Genomic DNA, 26,409 nt, shown 5'->3' on the forward strand with positions numbered 1-26,409 from the left:
CATGCCCTGGAGGAAGACTGGTTTCATATATTCAGCCTGAATAAATATATCACTATTGTATGGGCCCTGATGCAAAGAGGGCTGCAAAAACTCCTGCTGTGGGAACTCTTCTGTGTGAAGGATCAAAAAGTGTGTTTGTGTGTGTCTTTGTGGGGAGGATGGGATGGTGGAGGGGAAGATTGGAATTGTGACTCATGTTGAAAGTGAGGCTAAAACCATGCCCCCCATAATATCCATTAGTTCTTGAAGGGTCCTGCTATGTACAGAAATCCACAAAGGGGGGGGAACCAAATTAAAGTTAGGTTCATGAGGCTCCTCAGTAGGTAGTGGAAGTTACTGTGACAAGCAAGAGATGCTGTTGAGTGTATCATGGAACAGTTTTCTGGCTTTAAGATTACCTGGATTGTTTAATATTATAAATATGTTTCTTCCTCCTCCTCCGTTTCTCATTTGTTGTATTTGTTTGAATTATAGTTATTTGTTTCTTTTTGTTGGCTTTTTTGTGCTTGAATTTATACTCCCTCTTCATCTTGGAGAGTGCTACATTTTATGTTGCTTTCTGTGAATTTGGGGAATTTTTCTTTTCTTTTTTTTTTACATTTACAATCACTGTTCAGTTCTTAGGCTAGGTCAGATTTTGATTAGCATTATGGATTGTAAATAAGTCTTCCACTTTTCAACAAACGAAAATTCACAGGTATTTTTGGCAATAAATGTCTTGCTTTAAAATCTGGGGGCCGGGGGTTGATCGGTTGGGGGTTTTTTGTGGTGGTTTTTTTTTAATACACATTTGTAAACCTTTCCCTTCTCTTCTGTCAGTTTTGTGCTACTTTTAAGTGTGGGATGGACTAAAGAGTAGCATGAGATAACAGAAGGAAAGATAGAGGGCTGCAGTATAAGAGGTCAGGTGGCTAGAGGTTCCATTTATACACATAGTGTTGTGACCTTAAATTCATCAGGCTTTACCAATAAAAAGGCTTTTAGACTTAAAGCAAGAAACCTCAGAAAACATTTTTATTAGCATGCCATTCCAGATTACATGTCTAGTAATTTTATTGGCCTAAACACAAATATACAACAGGTAGATTGAAGGTATTACCCAGACATGCAAGACTGAGGATTCATGATTATGCCTTTGTTTCTGTCCTTAAAGATGCTGTCACTATGGGATCCGTGTTTGGCCGCAGTACTGCACTGAATCTGCAGTCATCTCAACTGAATACCCCTCAGGATGCCTCTTGTACGCACATCCTGGTATTTCCAACCTCTGCAACCATCCAGGTAGCTCCAGCAAATTATCCCAATGAGGATGGATTTAGCCCCAACAATGGTAAGTTAACTCTGGAGATAGTGTGGTGGGTATATCCCTGTCTGCACTGTGACTTACAGATGATACTACCCTAGAGCAGGCCTGTGCTAGAGAGCACCAAAACTCTGAAGGGTGAGATTCTCCCCTCCCAGATTCCAAGTAGGCTTTGTAAAGGTTCCATTTTTATCATTAGAAATTGGTAAACATCAATTTAATGGTACACAAAAAAATATTTCCATCAATAATAATTGAAATGTAGAGATAGGCAAAGTCAGAAAAATGCTGCTTGAGAACTTATTAGAGTTTGATTTACTTTGTATATGTTGACATGTGATGTTGATAATTTGTGTTTTTAATGGTTAGAAGGCGTTAATTTGTGAATGTCAACCAATGTTCCCTTTAAGCTGTGCGACTGCATAGCTGTCTCTTATTGACAGTGCATCTCTAGTAGCTGGGAGTACAGCTGGCACCCGCATCCCACTCTGCCTAGCGGGGCAAGCTGAGCTGTTTTGTCCAGCCTGGCAGGGAGCTGCCGTACAGGGGGAGGGGAACCTGTGCTGCCACTACTGGGACAGGGATGTGCGGTCTGTGCGTACCTTCACACACTCAGCTGTGATGGTAGCTCCCTCCTAAGAACCCCATGGGGTGGGGCTGGATGTGAGGCAGACCCTAAAATCCCTTCTCCCAAGGGGAAGCCTCAAGCCAGCAGGGATGGGTGGTAAGGAATAGAATGGGGACAGTATGTAGCTCCCTTTAGGAGGGGGTGGGTATAGGAGCTCCTGGAGGAAAGACGTGGGGCTCCTGCTTTTCCTGGGTTTCTAACTGTTGTGTCATGTTTAACTCAAATTTTTGAAAGTAAATGGATTCTCAGTTTGCATTCCTGTGTCCCCCATATATGTATTGATTACTGAAATGTCACTTTAAAAATATCTTATCTTTTTCAATGTAAAGTTTCATACGCTGCTGGCTGGGAGAACTTGATAAGATGGGCACAGCTCACACGTAAACATTAGAAAATGTCTGCAAGAGTTTTACATAATCAGTTTGTTGTACAAAAGAAGCTCCAGAACTGAACTTGCTGGTATTAGTCAAGGTCTATATGCTTCTTTTTAATAAAGTAGTTAAACAGTTTCATTTTTCCAGACAGGTATTGCATGCAGTGCTTTGCTGTGTCAGTTGCAAACAGTTTAGGGTGTGACAGGTTCCTTGTTCGGTGCCAACAGCAGCGCAGAAAAAATGTAGTTCAACATTTAAAGACAACTAGCTTTTGGAGATGGTGGAAACTGAAACAACCAATGTCCTAGGCCAGGGGTCTCTTGAAACTGGAAAACATGTTTCTGTATTCAGTCAGTATTGGGGTCATGTGTAAATGCTGTATTGAAGCTAAAGCAAAGAGGGCATTTACAACTAGTAAAAAATAGAATGAATGGAAACAGGACTATTTGAAATGGCATTTAGTTCAGAAAGCTCATGGTGATGCCGTAAAAATTCTACACAACTGGAAACATGGCTTTGGAATTTGGCATTTAATAGTGGAGTCTACTGAAAGCGGACAGGAAAGGGGAAATGTCAGTGAGAAAATTGAGATGAAGTAAAAATACTGATAGATAATGTACTTTTTGCTATATAAATAAATTCATCCATATTACCCATGCAACACATTCACGACTACAGAGTGAAATACATTACTCTTCCTACCAGCTAGAGAGGCAAGAACTATGCATTTGAATTTCTACAATCTATTAATGCAGGAGACCAAAATGAGATCTTGGCAGCTGTATGCAATTCACAATTTCATGCACTGGTAATTGACGAAAGCATCAACATTGCAGTGAACAAAATGTCAATCCTCTACATCAAGCTTTGAGCTCAGAATGATGTCAACCACAAGACTGTGTGCGCACTGGTATTATCCAGTTAGCTGTATGTAGTACTCGGCATTTTAAAGATGCCATAAAACAATTCTACACAGATCACAATCTGGATACACAGTGAATGGTGATGTTCACTTCAGATGGCGTCTCCATCATGCTAGGTAATCATAACTGTGTAGCTGCACTACTTAGGGTAGGTCCATACTTACCGGCCGGGTCGACGCGGAGAGTTCGACTTCTCGGAGTTCGAACTATCGCGTCTAATCTAGATGCGATAGTTCGAACTCCGGACGCGCTCCTGTCGACTCCAGAACTCCACCACCGCGAACGGCGGTGGCGGAGTCGACAGGGGAGCCGCGGACTTCGACCCCGCGGCGTCTGGATGGGTAAGTCAGTCGAACTAAGGTAGTTCGACTTCAGCTATGTGTCGCGTACCTTAGTTCGACACCCCCCCCCAGTGTAGACCAGGCCTTAGAGAATGTGCGTCACACTTACTAGAACAACACAGTGTTGCCCATAGAGAGGACCTAGCCTTGGACGATGCCTGGAAAAGTATGACAGTGATGAAAGAAGTGGAAACACTATTATGAACTGTATATACAGTATTTAGCAGATAAGAAACGTAAGTCTGAGGAGTTGGCCAGTGTACCAGAAGTGGATGTGTTCTCAATAGTGTTTCCTTTTTACATAAATCACCAAGAGGGTGCCAGATCTCCTTCTGTCAGTATGGAAACACTCAAACTTTGGAATTGGTGCATCCATTACAATGTGCTCATCTCAGGTGTCTATCTACCAGGGATACAGAACGTGACAGCCGACAGTCTCAGTAGGAATTTTTCTCATGGCCACGAATGAGAACTGAACTCAAAGCTGCTTCAAGATACATTCACCCTTTGGGGAACCCTGACTGCAGATCTCTTTTTGCTACTTATCAGAACAAGGAATGTCCTTGTTACTGCTCCAGGGCCAGTCTGGGGAAACATTCATTGGGAGATGCCCTTATCCTCCCATGGGATGGGGACCTCTTGTATAACTTTTCCTAGTTTCCTCTTCTACCCAAGGTCCTGTTGAAAATTCAGTGAGACAAAGCAAGCATTATTCTGATTGCCCCTCCTGGGATCTTAACCTAGTTCTCATGGCTTTGATTAGACCTCCCTTTGAGTCCATGGCAACTTGCTCTTTCTTACACCTGTCCATGAAGAAAGCATTTCAAATTGCTATCACTTCAGCTAGCCGCATAGGAGAACTAGCAACCCTGATGGCACACCCACCTGCATGTTTTTTTTTTAAAAACAAAGTAACTCTGAGGCCGCATCCCACGTTTCTCCCTAAAGTTGCCTCCACTTTGCATATAAATCAGCAGATCCATCTTCCTGGGTTTTTTTTCCCAAACCCACATCGTGACAACAGCGAGGCAATTCTGCATATGCAAGAAGTAGAAGAGCACTATCATTCTACTTGGACAGGACTAAGGACTTCAGGAAGTCCCCTGAACTCTTCCTTTTGCTCGAGGAAAGATCCAAACGCTGCGCAGTATTGACTCAAACACTATCCAAATGGGTCTCAGCTGCATTAATCACTTATCAAGGGCACAACCTGCTGCCTTCGTCCAGAGTCCGTACGCACTCCATGAGGTCAATTTCTATCTCAGTTACATTCCTTAAAAATGACCCTGTCTTGGAAATCTGCAGAGCAGGGACTTGGTCTCTGCCCACGTTTTCGCAGAACATTATGTGATCACTGGAAATTCAGCCATCTTCGACTCCACAGTACTCGCTGTAGTAACAGACTCCAGTCCGAAGTCCCAGCCTCCAGTGGTGAGTACTGCTCAGGAGTCACCTACAGTGGAGCACCCGTAGAGACCTCTCGAAGAAGAAGAAGAAGAGGAAGTTACTCACCTTCAAGAGGTGTCCCTATGGTTGCTCCACAACATGCCCTCCTCCCCTCCATAGGGTTCTGCGGTAGAGAAGGAACTGCGGGGGAGGTTCGCCTGTGCAGTGCTCAATAGCCTCAAGGCAGACTATGAGGGAAGGAGAGCACATGTGCAGGCTCAAGGGACGCTGCTACCAAAAATCTCTGATTAGAGGCACAGGGGCACAGATATACTTACAGTGGAGCACCCATAGGGACACACATCTCGAAGAACCATTGTTACAAAGTGAGTAACTTCCTCTTATTGGACCAACTTCTGTGGATGAGTCAGACAAGCTTTTGAGCTTACACAGAGGTCTTCTTCAGGTCAGGACCAATAAAAGATATTGTCTAATCCGTCTTCCCCATAATTTCCTACAAGTGAAAATTTAAATTGACCCATAATTTTTCACAACTATGAACATTTCGCTTAATAAATTGATTTTAAGCATTTTTCAGTTTTTATCTATTGAAATATAATTTTAAAAAATGAATTCTTCCAAGCCTTTTTACACGTAATTGTCATTGACTTTTAATGGCAGTAACTCATTGTGGGTGGAAGAACAATGTACTAGGGATTCTGACTAGCCTTTTTAGGTATTCTGACCAACAACCACATCCTCTGTTGACTTGTCTGGAAGCAAATGAGAACAGCATGCTTTATAAATTAGTCTGAATGTAGAAAATCAGGTTGCGTAGCACCAATAGAACATTCCGTACATGGGGATGAAAAAAGAATCCAGATAGCTTTGTATCAGCACCATGTTCTTTCCTATTGTGACTAGTCACATATAGTTACATATGTTAGTTACATGTGTCTGTTGAATTGATCAGGCCATTCTTTTAATTGGAAGATCCCATTATTGAAGCAACAGCCATGTATATAAAGTTGCATGGAATGATCTTGTTTCAAAAAATACAATCTTGTATAGGCTGTTGGTCTAGCAGGTGTAGTCTTTTATACAATTAACTGTATAAGCTTAATCAGTAAGACTGCTTTTATTTAATACTTTTATCAAATATGGTTTTTCTAGTTTATTATTTTGCAAAGGGTCTTTAAATTTGCTTTAAAACAATTTAAAGTGGTAGTTACAAAAATATAAAATAAAATGCTTCAAGAGGGAAGTTGCAGTATGAAGTAGGGGGGAAAAAATCTATTTTTAATGAAAGAGTCTTTGATCTGTTCCTCCTGGAATTTCAGTGGGCCTCACAAGGGGGAAGCTATTCTTAATACGTACGCAGCTGTCCTTTCAAGGCCCTAGAATCCTGACTGAATGCAGTGTGTACAAATATTTAACCTGCATTAACCTGGATTTTAGTGCTTCAGATGCTAATTAGAATCATGTACAAGGACTGGCGTTTTCAAAAATGGTGTTAAATTTAATTTTCTTAACTCTGTTCTGTGTTTAATAATTAAACTGCCTCCTAAGCTATTAGCCATCTCATTTGTACTTTGGAGGCTAAACAGAGCATGGCGTTAGTTCTGTTTTGTTCAGTACGGTTGTAGGAAGGAAGTTAATAAACTAGGTTAATTCAGTGCTTTAGCCATCCATTGCTCTCTTCAGAAGATGAAGGAAAACAACCAGCCCGTGTAGCAACCCAGCTTGAAATTACTTTAAGTAGTTCAAGACAAAAAGTCTCCCCTTTGCAATTAAATCCCTTACATTCAGATCAAATGGAATCAGTCTATTCGGCCACCACAAGTTTAGAAATAGAGTTTAGCAAGTTATCTCCCTGCTATTAATTGTATACTATTAGGCAAACTTAAGTTACCTAAAAATATGTGCTATTACTCTGTGTTTTAAAACAAAACTGGCTGTTCTTCTAATTAATCTTTATTTTGGCTTCCACTGTTCTCCCTGACCCACCACCCCCCAAAACAGAGTATTTTAGTGGAAGTTCTAAGCATGTAGTAATGATCGTCATTATGTTTGTCAATGTCTCTGCTCCCTGCAAAATCTGCGTAAGAAAAATATCGTGAAAATATATTGCCACATTGAAAGTAACATTTTGCTCTGTGTTTTAAACTGGTAACTTTCCATCATCTGAATAAGCCTGGACCTCATAACTTGTGTTTCAAACGACTGAGCAATGAGAATGTACTTTTCGTACAGAGTTAACTTGTTTTCTCTCTATCTTTTTAGTCACTTCCCACATAGTAACATAAACAAACTGAATTAAAATAAGTCAATCCTGTTTTGAGACCTGTAAGCAAAACTAACGTTTCAGTCTCTCTAAGACCTTTAAGTATTATTAGCACTTCCCTTTAAAGGTAGAAAGAGCAGAAGAACACACAGGCTCAACTGAGTTTAGCAAACAACCAGCAATTATTATTTAAAACAAGAGACAGATTGCCATTTGTCATAAGATTTTAAGCAAAACCAATTTAGAACCCATAATCCACAGAAGTTTCTACAGAGCAAGCAAACCTGGCCTGGCAGAGCTCCACCCAGCTATGTGCTCCAGAGAATACCCTTAATATGGCTCATCAATCAGGGACTTTTCCCGTCCTTATGGTTTACCTGTCTTGACAATACCAGGTGCAGGTTGACAAGGTAGTCCCAAGAATTAGGAATAACAGTAACATTAGTAGTAGTAACAGTTTTCCAAAGAAGTTAATGTTCTACTTCGGTCCACATACATGGTCTTAGCCGTCCTCATGCCTTGTACAGAGGCACAGAGAGCAATGTGGACAAACTACTGTCAGCTGCCTTGGTCTGAGGCAGAGTGTACTGTGGTCTCCACTTCTAGATTGCTCTAGGAATAACTTCTTGGTTGGTTTAGTTTTAGGTGTAGTTCTACTTTTAGTTTAATCTCGATTTAGAATTTTTCTTTTTATTTATGTTTTCTAGAGGGTTTATTTCCTTAGAAAACCCTCCCATGCCCCATTTTTGAAGGAGTCCTCCTCTCAATAGTTATTTACCCAGGGTAAACCTGTTTCCCTGGGATTCAAACATTGCCAGGAATCTGTCCGTCCTGGCCAGTGATGGTCTTTATTTTTTGGGAGACATGCATATCCCAACTAAGTGCAACATCTGTTGAGTGTTCAAGAGTAGATCCAGGACAAACTGGAAGATTAAGTTTAGGCATGCATGTCTGTAGAGAGGTACATTCCATTGACCAAATCAGTGGTGTCTGTCACTTGCTTAAACGGAATGCCGCATGATAAGGGCCAAAAATGCCTAGATCTCTTTGGTCACAAGAGCTACTCATTCACGATGTTACAGTTTAGAACCACTAATTATCAACCTCTGATTACTCAGTATAATCACACAAACTATAGCAAATTTAATTTGTTTATTGAACATCTCCCTCTAGAAAATGGGGAACAATTTCAAATGATCATCGCAGAGGTTCAGCAGTGACCTTGTTACAGGCCTCCGTTGATGGAAAGGACACAGCAGCCTGATCTATTTCTACAGCAGTTGTCATGCATCTTGGTGGCAAACATCAAGATTCCCAAGGGAAATCCGGAACACTGTAGAAGGCCTTCTTTTTGACTGACTTCAGCTCTTCAGTGAGTCCACTGATGAATCCTTGCACATTCTCAAGGAGTCGAGGGCCACACATTTCTTGGGGTCTACACATCTATGAACAACAGAAAATTTAGTAGGTCACAGACAGCTCAAAGATTCCACCCAGCTCAGGTCCCTACTTTCCATGGGTCATCTGAACCATCCAAGAGGCCTGGGTTTCAGAAAAGAAAACCATTTGCTTTATCTTCCACTACTATCAAATCTTCCTCGTCAGCTAAATGTCAATTCTGATATTTTGGTTCATGGTCAAGAACAGCCCCAACTTCAGAATCTAGAACTGCACTATTCTGTCCACCTTCTCCCAACTGTTGCAGACTCTCTTCCCTGGTTTCGGCTTTCATGGGAGCAGATTACATCTGTCAGATGAGTTTTGGGGGTTATAGCATCAGGTTATTCATCTACTTTACTTCCATTCCCCTGACCCCTTCTCATCCTGTTTCAGAAACTCATCTCACACACACTTATTGAGACACAAGTCCTCTCCCTCCTTTACAGAGCCATAGGACTGGTTTCTGCCCAACAGAGAGGTAAGGGATTTCATTCCAAGTACTTCCTGGTTCCCAAAAAGAACAGGAGATGGAGACTGCTCTTAGATCTCAGAGTGTTGAACACTTTCATCAAAGTGCAAAAGTTCAGGATGGTAACTTTCACAACTATAATTCCATCATTTAGAGTCAACCTTCAGAATGCCTATTTTCACCTTGTGGTACATCCATCTCACAAAAGATTCCTCTGCTTCATGGTCAGCCAGAATCACTTCCAGTATCGGGTGCTCCCATTTGGTTAATTCATCCACCAGGGTCTTTTTGAAGATCCTGGCAGTGGGGGCTGCTCACCTATGTTAGTGTGGAATAATGGTGTTCCCTTACTCAGCAGTTGGCTCCTCAGAGGCCAATCATGCAATGAAGTTGTCTCCACAGTAAGGAAATCTATGACCCTGTTTAACAGGTTAGGACTCCATCTCAACGTGGAAAAGTCCACTTTGACAGCAGTTCAGTATATACTGTTTATATGGGCATTTCTGGATGCCATAACATCCAGGGCTTACCTACTGTCGGATTTACAGTACTGATAAATCTGATTTCCAGTGTTCAACAAAGCCCACAAACAATAGTCAAAAGTTTTCAACTTATAGGTCCTATGGCTGCTTGCATTTTTGCCACACTACACACCAGGCTGCACCTGCACTGCTTCCAAAGCTGAGAACTGTCTACAGTCCAAACAAACTGAGTCTTGACAAATTGGTGTCCTTTCCTTATTGAGTTCTGTATTCACTCAGTTGGTGGGAGAACCCATCCAAGGTCTGTGCAGGAGTTTCCTTTACTGAACCTCCCACTACCGTCCCTATAGCCTCAGATGCATCCCTCAAATGATAGGTAGCTCATCTCCATACAGACTGTCTAATACAAAAGTTCTGCCCAAGAGACCCCTCTCTACATCAGTCTCTGGAGCTCATAGTGGTCAGGTGTGCCTGCATTCACTTCCTTCAAATAATCAAGGGTCTATCCATCAAGATCATTACAGCCACAACATAGCCTGGATCTACTACATAAATCACCAAGGAGGCAGGAAATCTCTTTCTCTTTGTGCTGGAACAATAAAGCTATGGACCTAGTGCATAGCCAATCATGTTTTCATTTCAGCCTCTTATCTTCTAGGTAATAAAAACACCATGGTTGATTGTTTGAGCAGGCACTTCTCCCAAGATTATGAGTGGGCATCAGACAGCCTGATCCTCAAACATATTTTCCTAACTTGTGGCTTCATTACCACCACCATAAACAGAAAGTGCAAGAAACTCTGCTTTAAAGGATGCATAAGCCATCAATCCGTGAGGGAAGCCTTCCTCCTTTATGCCTGTCACCTGATACCATTGATATTCAAAGTACTAAACAAGATCAAGAAAAACAGAGCCAAGGTTATTCTGATTGTACCAACTTGGCCAAGACAAGTTTGGTTTCCTTCGCTGATTCACCTCACTTCTGACCCAGCCTTACAGCTTCGAATTATTTCCCACTTGCTAACTGAGGAGTTGAGTTGGTCCGGTTCTCCACCCTGATTTGAACATTTTATGGCTCAGGGCTTGGTTCCTTGATGGTTCCCTAGGGTAGAAGTCTCTTGTTTGAGAGAGGTGCAGTAGGTTTTATTAAACAGCAGAAAAGACTCAACTAGGAAGACTTACCTGCAAAAATGGAAGAGATTTCATCATTAGTGTATCCAGTGACCGTTGTCACCTGTCCATTCTTCCCTCTCAGCTGTTCTGGATTACCTGTTGGACTTGAAGTCAAGACTTTCCCTGAGTTCCATTCAAGTTCATTTAGAGGCTATTAGTGCCTTCCATTCCCATGTGGAGGGGTTTTCAAAGGGTTGATTAACTGTTTTCCAGGTATTAGAGAGCTCTCTCTGGTGTGGGATTTAAATTTGGTCCTCAGTTGTTTGATGAAACTATCCTATTCCACCAATATCCCAGTGCATTAATGGTAGATCCCTCTCTTCAGTTTTCTGCAAGGAGAAAATATCCCTTCTATCACGTCACAAGTTTTTACATAAGGTATCCTCAGACTTCCGTACCAATCAGCTCATTCAGTATGCAGTTTTCTTCTCTAAGCCACATCAGACCAAGGAGGAAGCTGCCCTCCATACATTATATGTTAGAAGGGTATTAGGCTTCTGTCTGGATAGAACCCAACCATTCAGAAAGTCTGTTTCTTTTGCCTATAGGGCTGAAGGATCCATGATTTCCACCCAAAGAATTTCAAAGTGAGTTTTGGATTGCATCCTCTCTTGAGGCTGTTAATGTTCAGCCCCTCCTAAAATAATAGCCAATTCTACCAGATGTTAGTGTCCTTCCATGACAGTTAAAAATATACCAATTGCGGAAATTTGCAGAGCTGCCACTTGGGCTTCCGTTCACAACTTCTCCAAACACTGTGCTTTAGTGTACACATCTAAGGCAGATGTTGCCTTTCATATTACAGTTCTGTTATCAGTCTTAAATCTGGTTCTGAAGCTTCCACCTTCTGCAGGGTGTACTGGTCAGGAGTCACCTGAAGTGGAGCAGCCATACCGATATAAAGAAGAAGGAGGAGTTAACTACCTTGTACAGGAACTGGAGTTCATTTAAGGTGTTTGTCACTATGGGGGCTCCACTACCCACCTTCCTTTCCCTCTGCATTGGAATCTTGTCTCGCAGGACTTTGTGGTACAGAAGGAACTGAGGGTAGTTTGACCATGCTGCCCTATTTACACTTGGTATAGGGGACAAGGGTGTCTAGAGCACAGGTGCAGACCAAACGGGTACTGCTACCAAAAATCTCTGATCAAAGGCATGTGGAGGGCATACACACCTGAAATGAAGCACATATCAGGACAAACAACTCAAAGAACTCTAGTTACTGTACAAGTAACCTCTTCTTTTTCCTCTTCCTGTCCCTTGTACCAAGAAGTCTAAGTGCTGAGATCACTATATGATGCCATATATCAGGGCTATAACAATAATTGGGCATTGTAAAGTTATCTAAACTTGGATTTAAACTGGCTGTTCTTTTAAAATATATTTATTAGCTAATAAGGCTGGAGCTCAAAAATAACAACTATTCAGGTGTCTTTATTTAAAAAATAAATTAAGCAAAATAATAAAATGGACTGACAGCCCAGGGAAGTGACCTTTCTATAGTAACAGAACAGATGAAACATGATCAGCTGGAGTTCAAGTTTTCTCATCTCACTAATGTGACTTAATTCTGTTTTGGAGGGACTTTTCTAGGAGAAAGAGCAAATTGTCTCAATGTCCATTCAGTCCTTCGCTTCTGCAGTGAGACTGACAGGAAAAGCTGCAACTTACGGTGGTTGTGTGATGTGGACGTCAGTCCACTAAGAACTGGACTGAGGCCATCACTTAAATTTAATTTAAGCCACTGAACCAACATAATATAATATTTTTTGGTCACAACCTATTCAAACCATTGACTTGCAGGTGAAAGGGTGTATATACCAATGCAAACCCTCTAGAGCTGGTTGAACATTTTTTATTAAAAAAGGGATATATTTTTCACAAAAATGTTGACCTGTTTTTTCCAACCAATTCTAAAGTCCTCTAAGCTTGGCATTTGTCAGCTTTCATAGCTTGGACCACATCTTAAGAGCATGTTTCATGGACCAGCTCCCTTCCTCTTTATGATTACGTGGGTCACCTCATTCCATTTGCTGTCTAGCCACAGTCCTTAGGTACCTAAAGCAAATGCATAAATGGCAAAGTATTATGGAAGTATTTAAGTATTTTAACTGTCTGTTGCACTAAGTCATGCTTTTCGGAGGCGTGTGCAGAGGGACGGGGGCGTGTAATGATAAGAAAGATCTATCACTGGCAACTTCTGACTCAGCTCTGGCTTCTCTAGCTGCTCCAGGTACAGAGGGGAGAACCTGTATCCTCCCTTGGAGTCAGCTAACATAGCTTCTCCACATTTTCAGTTGCTTTAACATAAGATGATGCTTTTTAAAAACAAAAAATAAAACCATGGATGACTGTAGAAGCAGTCAGAATCAAGATCCCATCTCTTTGTGAACCGCAGTATGAGAACCTCTGTTCTAAGCTGTCCTATATTCCAGGCCTCCATTGGGCTCACACAGATATTATTTAGTATAATCCAGAGTACAATAATATGAATTGATGATTTGGTTTTCATGAGATAAAATGGCAAATTCATCAGGCTTTGTTTTCATTTTTGGGCCAATGGGAAAATGAAAGTTTAATATAAAAATCAGAGCCTTAGCAAAATAATGTGCAGTATTTTGAACTAATTATGAAATTAATTTCTAACCTTGTATTTTACTATAGGCCAGATTCTGCTATCCTTACATTGAGTAGAGCTTTACTCTCTGCGCAGTTCTCTTGAAGTCAATGAGACTACTCGCAGAATAAGGCTGCCAGAATCTGACCTGTAGCACTAAAAGCTTAAAGTACAGCACTTGCTGAAAGCTAACTTAAATACACTTTAGTTTTTAATGCATTTAAAATATTTTGGTGACAATTAGATTGCTGAGAGCAGCTATGACCAACTGCTGTGAGAATTAATTCATTCTAACCTAACTACTTCCATTTGGATTGCTAGCGAGCTGATTTGACATGAAAATCTTTTGTTCAGTATATGACCATCTCTAAAATGCAGGATTGTCAAATGCCAATCTGTCAACCTTATTTTTGTTTTTAAATCTGCTGCTGGGGTGAAAAGTGCTGACTAAGTGGGATAAAATAATAAAAGATTTACTGCTTGCCTTCAGCAGCCTTTTTAGTGTACAGATCAAGGCGTCGCAATAGGAGCATCCTGGAAAAGGAATTGGTGTCTAATGTACAGTAGTCATTAGTGAACAGGACTTTATTTATTTTAACTGTACCACAGGCTAGACAAGGGACTTATCTTTTTCTCTCTCTTTCTTTCAGACGACATGTTTGACCTCCCATTCCCAGATGACATGGACAATGACATTGGAATTTTAATCACAGGGAATCTCCACTCTTCTCCAAATTCCTCTCCAGTTCCTTCCCCTGGTTCCCCTTCTGGGATTGGCGTGGGATCTCACTTTCAGCACAGTAGGGTAAGGACTGTAATGCTCAAGACACATACATATTAAGTAAATCTCCAACAAAGCTTTTTCTGTAATTTCTGAAAATTAACCAGCTGACTGCAGACAGAAGTTAATGGAGGAAGAAGCTTTGAAGTTAACAGTAAAAAGTTGAAGATGTTAGCTAGATACTATCAGAGAAGATGAAAGGTGCTGCAATTACACCTTTATTTATATCACCCACTGCAAAATTAGCGATAGCTAATTGTCATTGTGGAACTTGATTTGGATGGGAGCTTTTGTTTCTTGTGCCAGAGCCATATTCTACATCCTTGAATGAATGTCCATCTGTATTCATGAAAAGCAAAGATTATGATGATTTGGCACAATGCATAAGGTTAGAAGGGACTGCCAGGGTGATCTAGTCTAACCCCCTGCCAAGATGCAGGATCTGCTGTGTCTAAACCTCCCAAGGCAGACAGCTATCCAGCCTCCTTTTGAAAACCTCCAGTGAAGGATCTTCCACGAACTCACTAGGGCAGTCTATTCCATTGTCCTATTGTTCTTCGATTTAATCTAAATCTGCTATGATGTAGTTTGAACCCATTGCCTCTTGTCCTGCCCTCTGTGGCAAGAGAGAAAACAAGTTCCTGCTTCTGCCATCAAAGAGTTGGATTAGATATCGGCCTAGTTTTGAAGTCTACATAAATAATTTTCCAGAAAAAGGAATTGGTGTTTGAGTGGACTATTTTTCCTCACGATAAAACCCAGTGTCAGAACTTAAGCTCTGCAGGTGCTTGAGTTTTATGCAAATTTTGCTTTCTCTGAAAAAAATTAGCCCTGGGTGAATGCTCCTTATAAGTTATTTCTGTTTAAAGTGGCTTTTGAGAAGCTGGTTCCAGCATCAACGGTTATTTAAAATGCAAATTTTGTTAATTTGAGAGAGAATTGTTGATTGTTGAATCAAATTTAGCATAATTTTGAAGCAAGTTTGGCGGGGTTGTCTTACACATACACATTCTCTTCGTTGTATAAGAGACTTCATGGTGCTTTTATTTATGCCCATCATAATCCTTTCCATGACAAACATGCAAAAACTGTAGGCACTGCATTTATAATGTGGCAGCAGGGAGGCTTTTGTTAGGGAAGTGTTGAAGTTAAAGCTGAAATATACAGAAACGTGCTTCACAACAATTATTTTAAAAAATTAGAGATTGGATTTTACTTTATAAATAAATCTAAGATAATGGGGATGAATTTGCTGTTTCTTTGTAACCCACTTATATATATATATATATATATATTTTATAACTAGGCAATGTGTAAATCTCCCAGCTACTGGCGATACATTTTTGTTATTTTTAAACAGTAAAATTGTAAATCTGGTATGATTTTAAGTCCGGAACACACTCCTTAGATCTTAACTGCAGACCCTTTATTGAGAGTGGATGATGCTAACAATTCATTGTGACACAACAGCATTATGCTCAAACAATGAATAGCTTATTTTATTAAAAACTCTCTCGCCACACAAAACTCAGTGATTTTTCAAGCTGGGGAACTGTGCCAGGTTAACAGATCTGAAGAATAAAGTCCTTTATTTAGTCAGAGACAGGCACAGCAATAGCGTAAGCTTGCCACATTGCCCTGCAGCCAGTGTGCCTCAGCTGTCACCTTAAGGAACTTACGTTGCTGAGACTTTCAAGAAGAAGGTCAGTTGTGGGGTGTGTGTTCTGTGATCTGGACATATGTCCATTAGACACTAATAATTCAACTCACTTCTCAAAGGCCATCAGGTAGTTCTAAATTACACTCCATAAGTTGTTTTCAAACTGGCAACCCTAAAGATGAAAAGCTCTATATTCTATTACCAAACCCTTGAGCATCCCTCCACTGAGCATCAGTTAACAAGTTTCTCTCTCTGACTTACTGAGTTTTTCAGTCTCTATTATCATTTTTTTGCATTTTTTAAAGAATTGCTTTATACAATTGACCAGGGGTCGGCGGCCTTTGAGAAGTGCTGTGCCGAGTCTTCATTTATTCACTCTAATTTAAGGTTTCACTTGCCAGTAATACATTTTAACATTTTTAGAAGGTCTCTTTCTATAAGTCTATAATATATAACTAAACTATTGTTGTATGTAAAGTAAATAAGGTTTTTAAAATGTTTAAGAAGCTTCATTTAAAATTAAATTAAAATGCAGAGCGGCCAGGACCCGGGCAGTGTAAGTGCCACTGAAAATCAGCTCGTGTTCTGCCTTTGGCATGCATGCCATAGGTTGCCTACCCCTGCAATTGACTCTCAATGAAAACTTCATCCAACTGGCTTAAAAGCAGCACAAAAAGGTTATTGACCAAAGAGCTTGGAGACCTGGAGAGGTCTTTTCTGGGTGAACCTGTTGTAGTAATTCAGTTTAACCATTAACAAGGGCCTGGTAATTGAGGTGTAATTTTTGTTTTTAAAAAAGCAACAGCGTGTGATCATTACCTTCTGGGTCAGGGAAGGTCAAGCCTTCATCCATGTAATCTGTAATTGATTGTTGTAGTTTACCAGTGTGAGCCCTGATTGCTCAGCAGCCAGTTTCAAGGTCTGCTGTTGGATTTTCCAAGTGCCCGCAGCCAGGTGAGCTGCAGCCCTTTCCAAGCATAACCACTTTATGGGCTGTTTAACTTTCTTTGATGCCTGATTAAGATATTACTGATGGAGAAAGAGCTGCTTCAAGGACTAGCACTGGAAGGTTTCATGATGAAACCAGTTTGGGTGTAGTGGGATCAGATGGGTGTTTTTTCCCCACTGGATCAAAAAGTGGGTGGATTAAATGGATTGCCAATCCAGGTTCTTCTAAATATCTTCAGTCTAGAATATTTTCAAACTTTCTAGGTCACCATGTTTGAATCTATTAAAGGAATACAAAGATGGGAAAGAACATTTACTAAAAACAAATGTACCCCTAAAAATGCAGTTACAGTTTAAAATATGAAATTAACCTCTCTTGAGCAGAACACACATCACTCCTCTTATCAGCTTTAGAAAGCTCATGAAATTTGGGAAACGTAGAAACCATACAGTTTCTCCAGCCACTGCAGCTCTACAAATCATCCAAATGCCTGCAAACAGCTATTCTTTCCTTTGGAATGCTCCCTCTTCTGCCAGCCTAGAGAGGACGATTTCCTCCAGGATCAAATCCCGTTTCCCTGCATATAGCCTTAATTTCATGCCATTAGGCCCTGGAACAGACTCACTTCAACCTGTCATGTTCTATTGTTCTTTAGGGACCTGAGGTGCTCCTGGATTGTTAATCTGGAGAACCCCACTACCCGAAATTAGGGCTGAATAGTGTGGTTTGAAAAGCTCTGTGACTAAGCTAGAGGGAATGTGTTGCACAGTCTGAGATTACCATGGTAGCTGGCAGCAAGTCAAACTGGATTCAGAATTGAGGAGTATCTGTGGGAGCTGACAGAAAAGGAGTTGGGACAGTGAAACAAGGAATGCACTGATTGGTTTTCATGCTGCTAATGCTTTTCTTTTTGTTTTCCCCCTCTAGAGCCAAGGAGAGCGTCTTCTTTCCAGAGAAGCCCCTGAAGAGCTGAAGCAACAGCCTCTTGCTCTAGGATACTTTGTATCCACTGCCAAAGCTGAGAATCTTCCACAGTGGTTCTGGTCATCCTGTCCACAGGCACAAAACCAGTGTCCCCTCTTCCTCAAGGTTTGTCTAGTATCCTGTCCCTAGAGGGGGATAATGGCAGGGAAACAGACACCCACAGTTTTCCTGGAAAGTACTGCCTTTCAGGGGTGTCAACTGATTATATTTAAAACTAGAGTTATGTTTGAGTTTCAGTGTAATCAGTTGGCCGCCGCATTCCCATTTACGCTTCCTCTTTCCCCTCAAGTCCTTGCCTCCATCTGCAGTCACTTGAGCATCCCTTCCCCACTTAAGGTTGGGGCTCCCTCCATCAGGGCTTTGGAGCTGTGCTCCGGCTCCACTCCAGCTCCAGGCAAAAACCTGCAGCTCCACTGCTCCGGAGCTGCTCCACGCTCCAGCTCTGGGCTCCGCTCCAAAGCCCTGCCCTCTATGCTGGGATTTGGTGTGTGCCAGCTGCCTGCTTTCCTACTGCATTGGTCTGCACAAGCACACAATGGATTCTGACAATTTCCAAACACTGAAGCGCCCCCACATTAAGTGATATTAGAGGAAGGTACCCTGGCTTTCAGTTCCCAAGGCCTAGTCATCCTAAGGAAGAGGAAACCATAGTTCTCATTCTGCCATGCTACAGCTGTGGCACAAGGACCAAATATGAGGAGCTCAAGCGAAACAGCAGTTCTAGAAACTTTGCCCAAGGGTGTGTCTTCACTACCCGCTGGATCGGCGGGCAGCAATCAATCCAACGGGGATCGATTTATCACGTCTAGTCTAGATGTGATAAATCGACCCCGAGTGCTCTCCCGTCAACTCCTGTACTCCAGATCAGCGAGAGGCGCAGGCAGAGTTGACGGGGGAGCAGCAACAGTCGATCGCAGTGAAGACACCACAGTAAGTCGATCTAAGTACATCGACTTCAGCCACGTTATTCATGTAGCTGAAGTTGCGTAACCTAGATTGATTACACCCCTCCCCCCCCAGCGTAGACCAGAGCTAATTGATGTACACTGATGGACACAGTATAAGAAACTGACTAGGATAGATATACAATCAGTTTCTTTTCTGTGACTAACTTTTTATAGATTTTCATAACGAAACAGGCAATGAATATACAAAAAGGTAAATGACATACCAGCTCGTATATGTTTCCAAATACCGCACACTTCACAGGATTGCCAATAGAGCTATGTAATTACACAATTTTACAGCTTGTCAAAGCTGCAAGACCAAACACTACAAAACCACACAGATACTCTATAGACATAACATGTTAGGGAGGGAATAGGAGAAGACATGCATGAACAGGGAGAAGGAGGGATTAGTGTCTTTAGTGTATATTTCTGTTATCCTACTAAATCTGTGCTTAATATCATCTTCAGTGTATATAATGCTTTCATTTCCAAAAGATCACAAAGCACTTTATAAAACGTATACTGATATAGACTGGAATTGCTTCAACTACTAGAAAAATGTAGTCACCTATTGGGCGGCATGCAGCAGCTTCTTAACCCCACGTTGAGCAAAACTACACATTTGAATGAGGAAAATAATGTACCCCAAATACAATTCCAAAGTAATTAAGTAAGCAAGATGTAGAGTAATTAGACAGTCCTATTGTACTTGCCCATTTCCAATTTAACTAATATCGTGAACTCTTTCTTAAAGTACCATGGGTCTTTCTGTCTACCTAGGTTCTTACGTTGGTGACCATCATTCTACAATAAAAGACCAGTCTTTTGCTCTTTCCCAACAGGAAAAGACAGGTTTAAAGTGGTAGTAGTGGCTGTTGAATATAGAAAAGTGAGTTGGTTAGCATCAGTAAGGGGTACCTTTGTAGAAGAACTTGGCTGAGGAAATGGATTTTGTATTAAGATCGGATAATTACAAGTGACCTAGATTTATAAGCTGAAAGGTGGCACCTCCAGCATCACAACATCTCGTAGTTCTATACAAGAGATGTTGGCTCAGCGCTGACCAAAGGAAGCGGGCGACTCAGTGAGTCATCAAGCCATCTCCTGTAGCACGTCTGGTTTTCCAGGGAGACCTTCTTTCTAAGTATGCGCTTGGCTCAACTCTGCTTTGCTTGCTAAATTTGAGATCACAATCCAAGCAGATATGAAAGTGGGGATCAAAGATCAGGTTTTTTTGCTCATTTTAAACCTCTGTTTTTGAGGTTTGAGAGAATGCATAATAGAACTATTCAGTTCCAGCAGTAAAAACACAGCACAGACAAGACAGAAACTTTCTGAATTCTTTCCTTAAACCTTGAGTAGGTTTAGACTTTCTGCTGCTAGATTCATTAGTGCATTGGGTGCGATAAGTCCTGTTGCTAACACATTACATAATCGGTTTGGCTTTCAGTGCTTGAAATAGCTTTTTTGCATATATGGTGGCTATGGACTGTGGACCACAGTTCAGTGTGATTTTCAGAGACATCTGACCCCCAGTAATAAAAATTTGGGGGTTAGTTCAGACAGGCATTCGAGAATGAAATTGCAGAGATACAGAATGTATATGGACACAGTACGATTCAGCAGAGAACAAACAGTATGTCCAGCTCTAGAGTCTAAACCTAGTTAACCAAAATTTCAAGTTGTCCTGGGAAGCGGGCGGGGTCTGCTTATTTTAAAATTCTCAGAGATATTGCTGCTGGTCCTTGTGAAATCTGCTGACACACCTGTTACGCAAATAGCTATGTTTGTCGCTTTCCTTCCATAGGCCTCACTGCATCACCATATCTCCGTAGCACAGACTGATGAACTTCTCTCTGTCAGGAACTCTCAACGGGTTCCCCACCCCCTCGACTCTAAAACTACATCAGATGTTTTGAGGTAACATCTTCCAGGCTGTGCATTCCCCACCCTTCCAAGGCTATGAGAACAGTTTGCTGAACATCACTGAGGGATCCATTGCTTTGAACCTCAGAATCTCTCCCCTGCTTTAACAGTTCCAGTCTGCATTATGCTTAGCCCTCTGTGGGTGCACAAGAGAGCCACCCTCCGTACACCCCTCCCGAGGGGATGGGCAAATTTTGTTGGAGTAACAGGTCCTGCCACCACTAGTTGAAAGTGAGTGGGGAGAAGAGCGGGACCATGGTGGCCATTTCTCATATTCTCCACACCAGTCAACAAGCTGGCAGGGACTTTGGTGGGAATACATTCTCCCGTCCAGAGAAATAGGGTTGGTGGGTTTTTTGGTTGTGTTTTAAGTAGAAGCTAATGCACTCTCTCAATTTCCCTTCTCCTAAAGATAGAGTAGAAAGTAAACAAGCAAGCCTCTCTTCCAGTCTGGTTTGTGTACAAGTCAGTAGAGCTTGCCAAAACACTTGGTTTTGATTAGCAAGATACTTGGGGGTTTTGAAATTTGGGTTCATGCCGCATCAGAATGAAACCAAATTTGCCAAAATGTCTCTGTGAATCAAAAACTTAGCTTCAGAAACACAGTACTTCTGAAACAAAATCTGCAACTGACTGTCAGTTCTGCTGAGCCTCTGCAGGTCCAGAGCATCCCCATCTTACAGACTGTTAGGGGCCAGTAACCTCAGGGCATCCAGACTCCTAACAAGCAACCTTGGGGTTCCCAGCCCTGGGACAGTCCCTATGGTGGGGCCGCTCACCATGGATGCCATCCTAGGACTTCCAGGCTCCCAGCTCCAAAGAAAGGAGCTTTGGGGTTGTGGGATGGCATACAGGCACCTAGTTCCAAGCAGGGAGCCTGGAAGCCCTAGCACGCCCCCACTCTGGAGCCCCGGCTGGAATTGGGATTTTTAGGGCTTCTGTAGTTCCTGCTCTGCAGCAGCCAATCTCTCTACCCTGGAGCTGGTAACCTAGCAGCTCCCAGGGGCTACCAGACTCAGCTGCGGACCAGTCAACCCTGGAACAGCAGCAGGTTTCCAAGGGAAGTCTACCTGGTTTTTAGCAACATTTTGTTGAATCTGCAGTAGATTTTTGCTCCAGCAAATTCCTGACTTGGCAGAGCTGGTTGGAATTTTCCAAGTAAATGTTTTAGAAAAGAAAGCATGTGCAGACGCTGGATTTTCCATAACTTGAAGTCTTTAAATCAAGATTTGAGAACTTCAGTACTCTGTTAGGGGGTTGATTACAGGAATGGGTGGGTGAGGTTCTGTGGCCTGTGATGTACAGGAGGTCAGACTAGATGATGGTCCCTTCTGGCCTTAAAGTCTATGAAGAGCAGGACCGTAATTTTCCAATGCCATCACTTAGTCTCTACTCTCTCTCTCTCTCGCAGGTTTGTTTTGGAGCAGTACAATGCACTGTCCTGGCTCACGTGTAACCCTGCCACTCAGGATCGCAGCTCCTGCCTTCCTGTTCACTTTGTGGTGCTCACTCAGTTGTACAACGCCATCATGAATATACTTTAATAAAAAAGCACTTGTTCCTCTGGCTCATTCCCCCTCAACCTAAGAAATGTGCCACAGTCTGCAAAAATCAAAACTTTGCTTCTCTTCAGACCAGGCCCGAGGTCCTGTGCTGTGCTTCAGTTCCTACATAAGCACACGTGATTTCTGCAGTGTTCAAAACTAATCGACCCATTGACACATCTTTGGCAGCTTCTATCAAAAATCTGGGTCCATCCAGAAACAGTGATATACAGTACCCTCAATCCAGTGTTATCTTAGAGGCCCAGTAATTACTGGTCAGTGTGAAATAACGAAAAGGAAGAATCTGAAGACGATGTCCTTTTGCATGGGGAACTGATTTACAATTAAGGGCAAGTTCAGCCCTGCACGTAAAGTCTTGTAGTGACCGGTTTGGGTTGCCTAAAGGTTATTTTGTTTGAACATGTAAGCTGGGATTTTGCAGAAAAGGAGAACCAGTTATATTCTATTATAAATAATGGAGTTTTCTGTCTACCTGGAGTTCCTGTCAGAGTGGATTGGGATGAATGCATGCATTTGTTTCCTGTCCATGTAGATGTGAATGGTCTGGAGATATTTTAATTTTATTTATTTTTAGGTTTTGTTGTTTAAATTATAGAGGACCAGGTACAGTAGATGATCCTAAAGACCCAGCTCCGTTCCAGCGGAGGATTATTTATCTACATACCTCTTACTCTTCTGACCTAGAAATGGAGCTAAAAAACAGTAACAATCAAAATACAAATTAGGAAGACCATGTGCGAAAGGGGAGCACATTCAGAACTCTAATAGTGTCAGCATTTTCTGATAAGAACATCCTCTGTTTTAAAGAATTCAACTGTATTTAGCCTGGTTAAAGCAAGAAGTGGCCAGTGTTTAATGAAGGATAACACTACCATATCGAAGAAAAGAGAGAGGGGTGGGGAGGGAAACCATTTTAAAGCCCAAAATAAAGGCAAATTGAAAGGGGTAAGTTAATCTATTGTAGAGCAATGACTGAGATACATTTCCAATGAATTTAATGATGTTAGAAAACTATTATTGAAACCTGAGTCACCCATAGATCAGGACAGACTAGTCCATGTACATATCCAAAAGTATGTTTTTTGTTTACACTGAATCAGTTACAAATCTGGTGTATTTTTTCTGACTATAGGAATATTATTTCAAAGAAATAATTTTTAAAAATTATATCATTAAATTAGTACTTGAAGCTATGCCACTGTGGTGGAAAAGTTACTTTGTTTAGTAAAATGATTGCCATTTTTAAAGGTTAATGGCTAATTGAAGTATTTTTATGACTCCTTCATTCCAGGCTTAAAGGGGTTTATATTTAAACTCCATTTTCTAATGTTTGTTTTGCACTGTGCAGCAGGCATGGATTGCCTTATGTGAGGGGTCAGGGCACTTTGATCAGGCTGTGAGATCTAGTTATCTGTGGAGAAAATCCTACAAATTTAAAGTTCTTCCAAAAGACTTTCATGTTCTGGTTAAAAAAAAATTAAATTCTATGATTTTAAAAAGTATTTTTCTTGAGATAATGTAACATTTAAAACAAATTATATTAAAAAATTGCTTTTGTGATGGGAAGGTGAAAGCAGAGGAGTAACCTGTAAATGGATAATTTCAATCTCTGCTCCAAGCCACCCATGTGGGGGTGTCTCTTTGCAATGTATAGGTAAAAAGAATTAGATATCAAAACTATTTGTATCTAATGTGTACAGTGTAAAATTGACTTTAAAAATATTGCAGTACTATTTTTTCTTAATCAGAAAAGAAAATTCTCAAGGCCTTTTGAAGAGCATAAAAAGATGAAGATTGTAAACTTGTATAAAAAAATTTAACTTGGGGAGGAAAAAAATGTAAAGTAGACATTTGTAATCTTTTACCACTTTGGGGTTATTTGTTCCCAGGATTCATCTGAACTTTGAATTATTGTTTTGTTTGGGGCTTTTTTTTTTAATAGGCTGTTTTTATCCAGGGGCTTTTCTTCCCCAGAAACCCAGTTCTAAGCAAAAATAAAAAAAGGGCAGCAAGGAGTAGTTTTCATCTGGTGTCATTTTTATTTAATTTCTTTTTTAAGTTAAGAGAAGTTGTTGACATATTTATATGTTTTTGTGCAAAATAAATGAATGGCAATAGATTTTAAAGAAAAAAATCTTATGTACTTCAGTGTGAAAAAGTCTGTATAATATTTCCCTTAAATATGCATTATTTTACTTGTGAGTTTTTTACTGAATTAATCTGAAATGTACAAGCCCTGGCTTTCCTACAGCGTGAAGAAGTTTTTTTTTCTTAATTTCTAACTTTGGAAATCATGCTGAAATCAAAATTATTATTACAGTTGTTTGAGCTAGAGGGAGAGGGTGGGGGGGAGGAGGGGAATGTCCAGCATGCTTGTATGTATATTTCAGAACCTTTTTTTAAATGTAAAAGCTGTACATTTCGGGGGAGTTCTGAATTTCTTTGTTTTGTTTTTGTTTTTTCTCTGAGCATTTTGCAGTGAGCTTCTTTTATATATAGCCAACAATTTGAAAGAAAACAAAAAAAATGTGAAGTTCATTTTAAATCTACAGTATATCGCTGGTACAGTACACTAAAAAGACTTTGATAAAAAGAAGAAACAATAATAATAAAGACCTCCATTTTAAATGTCATTCATATATACCTTGTGGATGAGAGCTATATACTTTTACACACTTTTTTAGATGAATAAATTATTGAATTACTGAAACTTCTGGGTGGAGTTTTATTCTCTGTAGTATATTCTTTGACTACTGCTAAATTATTAGCAAAGCAGTCTCAGAGTAAAGGTTTTGTGTTTATATGTAACCATACTATCTATACAGCATTCACAGAAATGAGGTCCATTATGTGCATTTTGTTGTATTCATTTCTTCAGGAGCAAATCTAATCCCTAGGGAAGGTAACTTAGAACTAACACACCTTGTCTGTTAAGATGCATTTAAAAATCCATAGCTTCTCCAGGCTTCCTCCTAGGGTGATATGACTTCACACTGCAAAGAAATAAAAATGATATTAAAAAGAGCTCAGTATAAAATTGTTACTTTTGAGAGGTGGCAGTAGTGTAAAAGCAAATACAGCAACTAAACTGTAAATAATTACGGGTTGTGACTCTGGTGATATTCTTTGTAAAGCACTTTTAATTCCAAGAGCTTTATCCACTATAGATGAAATTTATCCCTATATACCCCTTTAATGTGAAAGTTAAAATACTCTCCCTCCCTCCCCTGCACTGGGGTCAGCCTATATGTGTAAAACAACTGAAATGCAATCACTCCATGGTAGAGGGGACCACTACTGCACTATGGGTGGAGTACTGAGGAACTTTCAGCCAAACCTCTGTTCTTACAAAATGCACCATGGGATCTTCAGTGCAGGACAGACAACATGCTGGTTTTTAAGATCTCATCTAAAAGACATGACACACAAACTGAATTCCCATGCAAGTTACTATTTAGCTGGCTGTGCTATGATTTGAAACCATAGTTGGAGTACGGGTTTTTGCACTCAGAGGCCTATTGCTCCTCAAGGGCCAAGAATCTTCCTCTTCAAGAGGAACTAAATGAATTCATAGGATTTGTTCCTTGATGGTCCCACAGCACTAAGAACTTCGCTCTTATTAATAGCATATACCATTAGCAGAAACCCTCCATAAAATTATGTTGACAGGCCCAGTTCACATGTGAATGGATTTGTATTGACCTGCATGACCTATATATTTGCTTAATCATTTTCTCTTCCGCAATGCAATTACTACTGAAAAATGACTGCACAACTATGACGTTTATACTCCTATACAACAGCTGCCTGGTGGAGGTCTGGTGAATTTTCATTGAGCTACATGGGAGTTTTGGCCAAGTAAAAACTTTATTTAAAAACCAGGTTAGAACCAATGCAGGGAAGTAAATTTGATTGATTAGTTATGTCTGACCAAACCAGTTCCCAGTGTTCCATTTAAAAGACTGCCATACAAACCCAAATGGAGGTAGATTGAGGGTTTTGTTGAACTTGCTCAGGAAACGTTCTTGAAAAATGTAGCAAAAATAAGTTCTTCATCATACATAAAATTCAGTTGGCAATAATGAAATATCAGGAAAAATTACTGCTCAAGTCAGTCAACCCCAAATCATTGCAAATATTGACAATCCCTTGGTCTTATTGGTTAAAACACCTC

The 26,409-nt window shown here is 40.7% G+C and overlaps 1 protein-coding gene across 1 annotated transcript in view; it reads left to right on the forward strand.

Moving 5' to 3' along the window:
- MED13L (mediator complex subunit 13L) overlaps positions 1-24,945 on the forward strand; it is a 395,410-nt gene extending 370,465 nt beyond the window's left edge. Inside the window, exons 27-31 of the mRNA XM_044990575.1 lie at positions 1,154-1,330; positions 14,071-14,225; positions 17,738-17,899; positions 20,552-20,664; positions 22,082-24,945. Coding sequence (XP_044846510.1) covers positions 1,154-1,330; positions 14,071-14,225; positions 17,738-17,899; positions 20,552-20,664; positions 22,082-22,214 — 740 coding nt within the window. The 3' untranslated portion in view covers positions 22,215-24,945. The remainder of the gene's footprint in view (positions 1-1,153; positions 1,331-14,070; positions 14,226-17,737; positions 17,900-20,551; positions 20,665-22,081) is intronic.
- The last annotated feature ends 1,464 nt before the right edge of the window (positions 24,946-26,409 follow it).

The sequence above is a fragment of the Mauremys mutica genome, chromosome 16 (assembly GCF_020497125.1).
Source record: "Mauremys mutica isolate MM-2020 ecotype Southern chromosome 16, ASM2049712v1, whole genome shotgun sequence".
Lineage (NCBI taxonomy): Eukaryota > Metazoa > Chordata > Testudines > Geoemydidae > Mauremys > Mauremys mutica.